This window comes from Benincasa hispida, chromosome 9 (genome assembly GCF_009727055.1).
Source record: "Benincasa hispida cultivar B227 chromosome 9, ASM972705v1, whole genome shotgun sequence".
Lineage (NCBI taxonomy): Eukaryota > Viridiplantae > Streptophyta > Magnoliopsida > Cucurbitales > Cucurbitaceae > Benincasa > Benincasa hispida.
In genome coordinates this window covers 44,701,871-44,714,621 of record NC_052357.1, presented here as the reverse complement: position 1 = coordinate 44,714,621, position 12,751 = coordinate 44,701,871, and the positions used below count along the sequence as shown (strand labels likewise).

At 32.7% G+C, this 12,751-nt stretch overlaps 1 protein-coding gene across 3 annotated transcripts; it reads left to right on the top strand.

Annotated features, from left to right (window-relative positions):
- Positions 1-5,145: 5,145 nt before the first annotated feature.
- LOC120085329 lies at positions 5,146-12,028 on the top strand. 3 transcript variants are annotated; one of them, XR_005483879.1, is made up of 4 exons: positions 5,146-5,540; positions 5,665-5,836; positions 7,980-8,598; positions 12,014-12,028. XR_005483879.1 is itself a non-coding variant. In XM_039041266.1 (2 exons), the coding sequence occupies exons 1-2, from the start codon at positions 5,293-5,295 to the stop codon at positions 5,822-5,824; spliced, it is 408 nt and encodes a 135-aa protein (XP_038897194.1). In that variant the 5' UTR covers positions 5,165-5,292; the 3' UTR covers positions 5,825-5,970. The 3 variants fall into 3 exon arrangements, 1 of the variants encoding a protein (XP_038897194.1); XR_005483880.1 differs by lacking the exon at positions 12,014-12,028 and having other exon boundaries at positions 5,164-5,540; positions 7,963-8,450; XM_039041266.1 differs by lacking the exons at positions 7,980-8,598; positions 12,014-12,028 and having other exon boundaries at positions 5,165-5,540; positions 5,665-5,970.
- Positions 12,029-12,751: the final 723 nt, after the last annotated feature.

Below are 12,751 nucleotides of genomic sequence, written 5' to 3'. Positions count from 1 at the left end.
TAGAATCTAGATTCGAAAGAGCAAGATTAGAACTGCTTAAAAACAAGAGATAGGGACTTAGAGATAAACTCTGTTTGACAATCTGCATCGCATGCATCCTAGAGATAGAAATGATATTATGTGGTCACCTTATTTGTGTGTGTGTTATTCTGTAATCGCATAAATAAGAATAGAGGCTTATGTGTAGGTCCTATAGACTTATCGCATATATCGCATGCGTTCTAGCATTAGAAGCCGTAGCATTCACATTGAGAGATAGTTTACTGTATGCATGTTGTATGATCGTCAAGCATGAACGCATCCTGGGAAGTGTTAGTTGAAACCCTTCTCAACCTGTTCACCGCATACCCATCGTATCTTCCGTTTACCAACTCTTTTCAAACTCCGCCGCATTTGTTATTTTTTTATCATCGCAAACAACAACTACAACTATTTATTTATTTGGTTATCGCAAAGTTTTCCTAAAAATTACCAACGGAACTATTTTCACAAGTCCCTGAGTTTGACCTTGGACTTACCAGGAAACTCAGTGGAGTTTACACTTGGATTCCGCTGAGGAAACTTGAGTGCTCAACGCAATTTCACCATCACATATCATCCATAATATCACTTCACAAAAATAAAGCATCAACACGTGCGCGCACGCGCACACGCAAAAAGAACTGAATTTATTTATATTATTTTAAATAATTATATGACATTTTTACTTAGAGAATAATTTTAGGAGTTATTTGGAGCGCTGAGTTGAGATAGGATGTATGAAGTTCATATCTCTGTGGAGTTCATATATCTGTAAAGTTCATATGTCTATGTTCGGGGTGCAGAGTTATTTGGCTTGAGCTCATATATCTGTGTTTAGGGTGTAGAGTTGAGTTCATATGTCTGAGATATCTGGTGCAATTTTTTTAACTCTAAATAATATGCTTTTACTATTTTTGTTTTGTAACTTTTTTATTCAGTAATTTTATCCATTTTTGTTTGAATAAAATATATTGCAATTTTTGTTTTTAATTGTTAAAACTTTTCTTTCTTTCTTTCTTTCTTTCTTTCTTTCTTTTTTTGGCAATGAACAACAATTAACCCATTAACGGTTAAATAAAATGTTAAACCAAAGAGAAATCAAAACTTTTGATTCCTAATTCTTCTCCATGAATTTTATTATCATCATCTTCTTTTTCTTCTTCTTCCTGCTATTGTTCTATACTTTTACTATGTAACGATTTTTTTAAATTAAATCTCTCTTATCATCTTAGCAGCCAATAGAATGTCACTACATTTCTTTAACAATTTTATTTTAAATTCCTCAAAATTTGGAGGATCATTAGAGAAAAAATCTCTATTTTTCACTAATTCTTGTTGAAAAATATTCCAGGATTTTTTTTTCATTTTATGTTTATTTTTATATGTTACATACTTTTCAACTGCATACTTACTCTTCGTCTAAATATTCTTAACACTCATTTGATATGTGAATTCAATTCAATAAAATATTCTTTTACAAATTTTTACGTATAAATATTGCACTTAATGTAGAAAAAATAATATTTTTTTTATATAATCAACAACCCTATAACATACTTTAACAGTCATCAGTCTTATAATAGTCGGAGGTAGTTGTCGAAGTTGATTATCGAAGATACTTTCACTAGAGTTTGTAGTCGGAGGTGGTTGTCAGTGGAGGAACTTTAAAGCTAGAGAACTAGTGAGCGGAAGCGGATCGTTCCAAACTTCATTGAGAAAGACCACATACATTTACAGTCATTCCAAATAGATTATGCATTAAACAATAAATTACAACATGCTTCTAAATTAAATACAAAGGATCGAGTAAAAAATACATTTGAAGAACTCTTTCTTCACGTATATTCCTTGATCAGTCACGAATACATGAACGCAGCGAGCAACTGGAAAAACCTCGATTACCAACGAGTACAACTCGATCTTCGATCTTCGATCAGAACTCGACACCACCACAAGATTACCTTGGTATTCTCAGTGTGAGAATCCAGGAGTTGTGGGCTCTGTATGATTTTGGATAGAGGGAAGGAATGGAGGAGGAAGAACGATCGATATTGGATAGAATGATTGTGTACAAAAAGGAAGTCTATCGCATAGACTCGACGCTCGATCATGTAGTAAAAGGCACTATCATATAGTAAACTCGATACAATCGTTTAGTCTCTCGAAAGTTATCTGATAATGTATTTCGTTGTGCATGGTTGAATCTAAAAAACTATTTTTCATTTTATCCACTTTGCCATAATAACTGAGTAACCACCCATTAAGTCGGTTATTGGAGAAAAAAATGATCAATTATCTCATAATTAATAAATTATAAATAAATACAATAACTAACTTGTCATATTATATTTATAACCTATAGTTTTAATATTGCATCATATGCAACATATAAACCATAGTTCTTTTTTTTTTTTTTTTTTTTACTTTATGGCATTTAATATAAATCATATTTATATTAATTCCTCCAATCAAATAATGTATCAAAAACATAATATCAATTATATCATATAAAATTGAATCAATTTAATTATATCATATATAATTAAATTTCTTTTTGTTAATTTGAACATTTCAAACTAACCCAAAAACTGATTCTCAACTTGAATCCATTGAGTTATAAGAGGACCTTATGGACCTGTAGCTTGAAGCTCCAACGGTACGTGAGTAACTGACTTAAACTTTTTAATCACGATATCTACCATCCGTTAACTATCGGGCACTCCACTAAAGACCGACAGCTGCACTCTTCGCACTACAGATATATTTCTATGTGCATTGGATATAATCAATCAACAATACGACGACCCTTCAAAAATCGCTCGTAAGTACAACTAGGCCAAATTACCGTTTTGTCCCTGTAGTTACATCTAACTCCTTAAGTACCACTGATCCCTTTAATGAACAATAGATCATAGTCTCACTATGACTAAACCCTTTTCGAGCCAAGAGAAGGTGTGGCACCACATTTTTCAAGCCTTAGAATCATCTCTTAAGGAAGCAATTTATCTACTTACCCCTGCTTCGGGGAAGGAGTGAATTCCATCTTGTGTAGCTGAGTTTCTAGCTCTCGAATCAGACGAATCCCTAAAATGGTAGGCTTGTTGTGTTCGCGATCTGGCCACTCTCACCTATGCAAATCAAAGGACTGCCCTCATAGGCAGGAGTTCACAACTCACTCAAGATCAAGATCATGTTACCTAAGGTCATCCTAGTGAATGAAAGTCTCAATTATGAACAACGTTATATAATGAGACTAAACATTTCGTGGTCCGGTCTTATACAAACTCTTTTGTATAGAGTATCCATGTTCGCATGTCTAATACATGAATGATCAGGATCATATCATTTGTAGCACTTTACAACATATGTAACACCTACAAAGTAGACCACACTCGTAGTGTCACCAAGATAAGGTATCCTTCCCTATCCATATACTACAGACCATTTAGGTTATCACTTAAAGCACGATCCACTTGTATGTCTCCACATACATGCTTAAGTTACAACGATAACCAAAGATCTTAGTTTATTGGTTTGTGCTTAATGCAATTAAAATATCTCATATTTCATAAACTGAAGTGAATAAAATATCATATATTATAAATCACAAAGTGTTTGTTCATACATGTGTTTACAAACTACAGGACCCTATGAGATTTAGGGCATCAACCCTAACAGTCGGAGCTTGAAATTGGTTGCATGAAGGTGGTATTGGAGTTGGTTGTCGAAGTTCATCATCAGAGGTGGTTTTGAAAGCCTGATATTTGTCGGACAAATTGGTCGTCGAAGTTGATCATCGAAGATGATTTTTGTCGAAGATTGTAGTCGAAGGTGGTTGTTAGCGCCCCAATGATAATCACATGAAGGTGGTATTAGAGTTGGTTGTTGGAGTTTTATCGTTGGAGGTAGTTGTCGAAGCCCCGAGTGGGTTGTTGAAGTTGCTCATTCAAAGGTGGTCATTAAAGGTATTTTTCATTGGAGCTTGTAGTCAGAGGTGGTTGTCAGAGCCTATGAAGGTAGTTGTTGGAGTTGGTCATCAGAGTTTGTTATTGGAGCCAGAAATTGGTCATTGGAGTTGGTAGTGGGAAGGTGGTTGTCGAAGTTGAGTCAACGGAGGTGGTTGCCGAAGCTCGGAATTGGTTTTCAGAGTTGGTCACGCGAAGGTTGTCGAAGCCCGGAGTTGGTCGTCGGAACTATCATCGGAAGTGGTTGTCGAAGCCCGGGGTTGGTCACAGTAGTTTTCATCGGTGGTGGTTATCGGAGCCCGAAGTTGGTCGTCGGAGTTTTCATCGGAGGTGGTTGTTGGAGCCCAGAGTTAGTTTCGAAATGTAAAGTGACCGATGAGTGAAGCTATTGAAAACATTGGAAGAAGGGAGAGTTGGGGTGAGTTGGTAAAATATACCAACTCAACTCCATCAACATTTAAAGTTGGTAGGCCAAACAATGAGTGGTATATTATACCAACTCAATTCAACTCATGTTGGTGAGCCAAACACCCCCTTAGAGAGAAGTTTTCATTTTATAAATTATTTTTAAGGTTGTTTTCAAATATAGGAAAATGAACCAAAATATTTACAAATATAGCAAAATTTCACTGTCTATCTATGATAGACTATTATCTATATTTATATCATGATAGACACAAATAGTAGTCTATCGCGGTCTATCGCAGATAGATTGAGTTATTTTGTTATCATTTGTAAATATTTTCAATAGATTTGTCATTTAAAATAATTTTTCTTATTTTTTATAATTTAAAATATTATATAATTATTTAAAATAACAATAAAAATTAATTTGCGGGCCTTTAAACTTATGTTTAAAAATTAAGAGTATGGTTGAATGAGAAATTTTGATCAATCACAAAAAGTTATAAATGATCAAATTTGAAACGACGTAGAAATCAAACATTTATCCTAAATTAAAACGAAGACATAAATCTTGTACTTATCATTAGAAAATTTGGAGATCAAACACAAGTACTCTCATAAAATCGAGACTAAAAGGTAGAAATTTAAAAAATTCAAGACTAGAGCACCTAATCTTCCAAATTCGGAGGGTAAAAAATTAATTTTCTTAGTTTTTTTTTTATAAAAAAATTATTTTTTGTTTTATTTTATCATCTTCATGTTAACTCTTCACAGTTCACACACACAATGTTATCCAAGCGTAGACCGTTATCAGAATTGAGAAAACCCTTAAAAATGGCGTAGCCAAAAAAAAAAAAAAAACTCTTCTCCATCTCTCCGCCGGTAAAATCCATTTTCCACGATGAATTGCATATCCTCCTCCATTGAATTCCCCCCTCTCCGATCGCATCTCAAGCCAAATCGACGGCAACCGCAACAGAATTCACCACCGAAGAAGAATCTCCACATCTTCCGCCACATTTACATTTCTCCGCAAACCTACCGATTTGATTCCCTAAAAGTCAATGCAATTCCGTCTTCTCTAATTTTGGGAAACAGCACTATTCCTCCGTCTCAATCCGGCGACGTTTCCGTCCTCCTCCAGACAGGGTTTGCCAATTTTCTCCTCTGTTTAAATTCGAATCGATGCACAAATTACTCTGAAGAACCGATCTGAGATTAATCTCTTCATTCCATTTTTTTTTTTTGAATTTTCTTTCGGCAACTTGTGCAGCGGCGTACTTCTGATTGCGTATTTGATAGCTAATTTCATTCTGCCGGAGTTTATTATGAAATCGTACCGGTCCGATGAGAGCGACGGAAAAGCTGCGGCGGAAGATGAAGAATCAAGCGAAGGGAGGAAGAAACAGGGCTTTAGCGGCAGAAGGAGATAACGAAACTTGAAGGTGAAGCCATACATTGATTTTTTTTTAATTAATTTTTTTTTTCTGTAAGGAAATTAAGATAAGGTATTGGATTGACTATGATTTTCTTTTGCCATTTTGACTGAAAAGAAAATTCTTGTAGTATGTTTTTAAAATTTTTCTGACTTATTTTTGTGGAAAATAGAATCTCATAATCAATGGAGTTCGAATTTTCTTTTTTTGACGGGAAATTCTTATAAATGAAAAAAAAAATCCAAAAAATTTGTAAAATTTATAATAAAAAGTTTTAAAAATATTTTATGCTTTTGAAACATTTACTATAAAGTATAAATATTTTTAAATATTTTTTATATTTAAAAACATCCTGACTTGTAATTACAATTTTCAATTTGATTTTTTTTTATTGTTTAAAATTTACAGTTATTTGGGCATACTTGACTTGAAGGTTACATGATTTTAATTGTGATATGGTGGATGTTGTTTGTTCAATTATATTGAATTTTGTTTAATTTTTTATTTGATTTTGAATGGTTATATTAGATACATTGATTGTTTCAATCAGATACTTTATTATTGATACATGAATGAGTAATAATGTTTAGTTTTAAATCATAGCTTGTCTAAAATGTATTTCAACTTGGCAATACAAGTGTTCAAATATGTGAATAGCAATCAACATATGAATGACCTACAGTCACTTAAATAGCAATCAATATGTACTATTTTACCTGAAGTATATCGATATTTGGATAGCAATCAACATATTCTCTTTTACTTGAGGTTGAAGTTCAAATATGTGAACGACCTATATTCTTTAGAATAAGGATATTTTTAAGGAGTTTGGTAAAGTACTTTTAAATCTAGTTCAATTTGGTTTATGCACTCTCAAAATATCCATTGAATTTGGCGTAGTGGTATTGATATTTGCTCCGTCCTAAGGTCATTTCTTTTTTAAAGGTTATAATTTTGCAAATAGAGACTAGAATAGTCACTTTCTAAAAATAAGGATCAAAATTAATCTTTTGAATGTATAGACTAACTTTTGAATTAGATTTGAAAATAATGTAATATTGAATATTTTGAAAATACATAAATCAAAGTGGTATATAAACAAGAAAGATCTATTGAATTTTCAGTTCGAAGATTTTAAATAAATCTTGTTAGATAAAAACTAAAAATTGAGTATTATTTGACCTTAAAATATGATTTAGAGTGACAATGTGAGCATAGTTCAATAATAATTTATCATTCGTCATTTTTTTTTAAAAAATATGAAATTCAAAATTTTCACATTTGTGTGGGAAAATCTCAATCTCAATCTTTGCTTTGTTTTTATTTTTATTTTTTGTACTTCTGTATTGTGAATTGTGGTGCAGAGAATAGATACTGGGTATTGGATTCTCTTTGATTTGCTTTGTCATTTGACTGAGAAGAAAATTTCTTCTTGTTTATTTGGAAATATTCTGAGATATTTGTGAAAAATGTAATCCAATACTAATGAAGGGAAACTTTATTGGTCTTATAATTTTTAAATGTCTAATTAAATTTTAAAGTTTCAAATTTGTGTCTACAACATCATTTTTCTTTTTAAAAAATTAGTATAAACTGAATTTAATGTCTAAAACGATCCAAAATTTTATATTTTGTGAATATTTAATAGGTAGGTAGAGATTTATTTCTTTAACAATACATGGAATGAGAGATTCGAATTACGGATCTCGAATCGATAATACAAGTCAATTAGATATATTTATGTTGACATTTATGAACTAAACTTGTCATTTAATTTATTTTATTAAAAAAATGATATTTTTTTGTTCTCCAAGAGTTAAGGCCTTTAAAGAAAAACACTAATTTTACTTTAAACTTTCTTTTTTAGAAATTTAAACTTTAGTCAAATCTTACATTAATTGACCTAATTATTTGACCAAAACTTAAAATAATATCAAAATATCTACACAAATCAATTCAAATATAGAAAAATAAACAAAATTTTTTTTTTTACAAATAATAGCAAAATTTCATGATAGATCTATCTGTGTCTATTTGTGTCATGATAGACATAAATAGTAGTCTATCGCAATTTATCATATAGACGATAATATTTTGTTATTATTCGTAAATATTTTAAATAATCTTACTAATAGGTAAAATTAAACTAAAGGTGCCCAAAGAGGAAAGGCATGGATGGAAATTGCAAGTAACGTGTGGGCCACGTTGAATGTCGCCATAGGTCATTGCCAGAACGTGGAAGACATTACCATTGGAGCAAGAGCTTTCACGTCGCTGCTGCTAATTTGTTGAAGAAGAACTCTGTAAGAGGCGGTTGGAGTTCGTGGACGTTGAGCTCAAGTTGTCACCGAAGGAAAGCGCTAGTCGTTCAAGCTGCCAGAAGAAGAAGAAGCAACAGAAGGAGCAGCGTGGCTGCTGTCTTTCATGAGAAAGAAAGAGGGAAAGGGTCTGCCTTGGGATTGTTTGTAGGGAAGATGATATGGATGACTTATTTTGGAGGTCCAAAATGAAAAATACACAACTTTTTAAAAATATTGGTATTTGACCTTCTTCTGATTGACGTCATGCTGAAGTTATGGATTTGTCCTTCCTTCAAATTCTTTAACTGTTCGCGTGGCTTCTTCCTCTCACTTCCTCACTTCTTCATCTTCCTCTCTTTAATGATTCATTATCGACAGTGACATAAACCACCACCATTTCTCTCTAACACTTGTCGTCGACCACCACAAACCATCAAGCGACCATCCGTTCGCCAGAATCGCATTCATCTGGTAAGTTTCTTTTGTATTTGATTTTTGTTTTGTTTCTGATGTAAATTTAGGGAATTGCATGAAGGGAGTCAGAGGAAGAATGGGGTTTTCATGGTGGTTTCATATAGGGTCTTTTGTGTATTTGATGTATTGCTGGCAAGAGGTAGATGATGACTTAGAGCGAGATACCAATAACGAACCAAAGGTAAGCAAGAGAGATTGAGAAACGAACAGAAACCAAAGAGCATGAGTGAGACAAAGGATAGCGTGAGAAAAGAGAAAGAGAGAAGAAAGGGAGAACAAAGAGCGAGGCAAAGGACAGTGAGACAGTAAAAATAAGTAGAGCAAAACAGCAAAGAGCGAGATAATTAAGAGTGAGAAGGTGAGAGAGTGAGACAGGGAAAAGCGAGATTGAAGAGCGAGACTTTGATAAGTTACTTGTGGAATATTTTAATGGTAGACACAGTTTTGTACATGCAGTCTAAGATATCAACAACTTTTAAGATATCCGGGGGTGATCCCTTTCCTAGCCAAGTAACGAGCTTGGCTCATATCGGGATTAAGAACAAAATTGTGAAGGACAAGCTTACCCCTAGGTTGCTCGAGATGCACGAGAACAATTTAAGGCAGTTTGTGAATATTGACTTGGTTTTCAATAGCCCTATTATCCACCATATGTTGCTAAGAGAAGTGAAGAGTTAAAGAGCGAACTCGATGAACTTCTCTGTTGGAGAAACGGTTGTCATCTTTTTGAAGGGCGAGTTTTTGTTGATGACTGATTTGTGGTGGGCCCATAATCAAGTGGTTCATAATGAGAAAGCTATCGAAGAACTAGAAAGAAAATATTTTAGTAATAGGTTTAGGTTTGACCCATTCCACATCAATGTTTTGGAAGAAGAGTACAAGAAGTCAAAGTTTGAAAATGATGATGATGTTGTGAAGATTGCCATGGTGTATTACACTGAGGTTGCGATGACGGGAAAGAATAAATAGAGAAGAGTGTAGTGGATCATAAATTATTTGAGGATGTAGATGACCTAGAATAATGCTATAACATGGGCCTAGGAAACATCATTTCGGAGAGGACACTAGAGGGCCTTAATGTAAGAATAAACAATGTGCAAACGAAAACAATTTAGATCTTAAGCACTCTAAATTTCATTAATTTTAAAAATAAAACATGCATGCAAATAGTTACAACCTTTGTGGCTCTAAATTGACCACCAATTCTGCTCCAGTCTTCTCATGAATCGATTGTGAACCACCATGAGAGTTTTTCCGACTATTCTTTAGCTTTAGAACGGGATGGTGGGATCTGGTGAGTGACTAAATTATGGATGAATTTAGATAGAAATTGAGAGAGAATTGATAACTTAAATTCTAAAACTCATTTAGAATCTCTAAGTTACCTAAAAGAATTTGTTTTTCAACTAACTTGAAAATCAATAAATGGCCAAGAAATTTAATCTTTATCAAAGCATCCAATTTATAGTGCAATTACATGTAATTCATAAAAAATTGGGTTAACTAAAATTTGGCACTTCAAAATGCACTCAATTTAGTGGTATAAATGACATTTTGTGGAATCAATAGTTTGCCAAATGAATTACTCTATTCACTAATAGTTGGATTTTTCCACTAAAAATCATTCTTAAATCTTTCCACTAAGTAAAGTCAACCTTTTGACTTTTGACTTTTGACTATTTTAAAATCAACATTTGACATTAGTCAAATTTTAGTTAAATACAATTTTAATTCAAATTGAATTCAAAACTAATTCTGAAATTTCCAATTTAGTGAAGTCAACTTTTGACCTTTGACCTTCAAAGCTTGGTGAAGTCAACAGTTGACTTTGACCAACTTTAATTAATTTCATTTAATTCAAAATTAATTCAAGTAATTAATTTTAAATCAAATTAATCTTAAATAATTCATTAAAAAATTTAATTAATTTAATTTAATATTCAATTATTAAATCCAACACTAATACCGATGAATTATCGTTCATAGTTTTGATATTTAAATTTATTTAAATATCTTCAACTCTCTCTTTACCATTCAATTCCCAATTGAATGATATGCCGTTAAATATATCGGATATATTTAACGTTTATTCCCTAATTCGAATATAAAAACTTCAAACTCACTTATCACTCTGTTCTAAGGTTTAGTCCGATTCGAGCTAGCAGATGAACCTAATGAACCTACAGATCATGAGCTCCAACAATTCGAGATTAATCGACTAAACTCTTTTAATCGAATTAACCAACATTCATTAACTATTGGACACTCTACTAAAGCATTGTAGCTGCACTTTTGTCACTGTAGATATATTTATGTCCACTTGATTTAACCAAGATCACTAAGTCGAACTTTCATAGGTTGTTCATATTTACAACTGGGTCAAAATTACCGTTTTACCCCTATAATACATTTTTCTCCTCAAGTCTCCATTGATCCACTAATAAATAATTGATTTAGGGTTCTACCAATAAACCGAGTCTTTCTCAGTCAGGGAGAGGGCGGGGCCCTAGTTCAAGACTAGAAGTCAGTACTTAAGGGAACAACCTATCTACTAACCTTGAAATCGGGTAGGAGTGAATTCTATCTTGTAGGACTATGTCCCCAACTATCTACCCTGTCTTACCCCTAAAATGAGAGGCTTATTGAACGTCGATGTTGAACCACTCTCACCCATGTAGATTAAAATATACCTCGTTCATAAGTAAACTAAACAATATCAAAGTTTAATATTAATATTTGAAATTACCAAGCTTATTTACATATATTAATTGAAGTTTTTTGTTTGTTTGTTTTTTTTTGTTAAAATAAAATCATGTTGAATTTAAGCTTGAATATAACCAAATGTTTTACATGAAAAAAATAATACTGAAGAAAAAGTAAGAAAATTTACCTAAAAAGCCCACAATGATCTTCAATGCTTCTTGTTAGAAGAAAAAGAAAACTCAAAATTTATTTATAGCCACCCAATCGACTTTTCATTAATTTTTATTTTTTTTAAACTTATCCTTTACTAAGCGACTTATGTATATTTTGTTATTATTATTATTTTTTTCTTTCACTTCTTAGATATTTCTCAATCTTTCTAGTTATTTATTTATTTTTTTTTTCTTTTTGCTTATTTATCTATTTATCTATTTATTTATTTTAGTTTTTACATAATTGTTTAATTGCTAAACTAATACTTGTTTGTTGTTTATTGAATGATCAAGGATATTTATGAACCAATTTTAACCTTAGCGTGTTAAACTTAAAGTTGGTCTTCTCCAACTAGTCTTAGAAAATTAATTTAAAATTCAACTTGTAATTTCATTGTCTATATTCATACTCGAGTTGTTACAAACAAGTTTTTGGTGCCATTGCCAGGGACTTGAGTAACTAACTTGTGTTTGAATTTGTATTTTGATTTTCGCAGGTACTTGATCATAGGTGTATTGCACGCTTGATGGAAAAGCGTTGCAAAACAGTATATGAGTGAACTCAGTTTGCCGGAACTCCTATTTGACCCTGAGATCGAGAGGACTTTTCACAAAAGAATTAGATCCAATCGAAAAAGAAGACAAAGGAACAAAAATATAACAATGGGAGATCATCATAACAATCAGAATGTACCAATTGTGGCCAACAATGCGGTCAATAACGCTAACAGCGCATTGGTGCAAGCCAACCCAATATTCTTTGCAAATGATAGGAAGAAACCTATAAGGGACTATACATCACCTAATATATATGATTTCTCACCGGGGATTATGTGGCCAACATTTGAGGGGGTCGGATTTGAGATGAAGCCGATTATGCTCCAAATGATCTAGACAACCAGAAATTTTGGAGGTGCACCAGGAAAAGACCCTCACACTCATTAAAAAACTTCATTGAAATATGCAACACCTTTGTAATCCCAAATATCACGGCAGAAGAGACCCAACTGTCTTTGTTTCCCTTCTCTTTAAGAAAAGAAGTAAGGCAATGGGCCTATTCGTTAAAATCAAGTGAGATCACCACCTGGAAACAAATGGTCGAGAAATTTATGAAAAAGTACTTTCCGTCCATTGAGAATGCAAAAAGAAGATGAGAGATTGTTAATTTCAATAGAAGGACAGGGAAACTTTGAGTGATGCGTAGGCAAGATTTAAGAGGTTAATAAGAAACTGTT

Bases quoted from the DNA above. Each gene is read 5' to 3' on its own strand.
- LOC120085329 (XM_039041266.1), top strand. From the start codon at position 5,293: ATGAATTGCATATCCTCCTCCATTGAATTCCCCCCTCTCCGATCGCAT. The intron at 5,541-5,664 runs GTTTGCCAATTT...CAACTTGTGCAG, and splicing joins TCCGTCCTCCTCCAGACAGG to CGGCGTACTTCTGATTGCGT.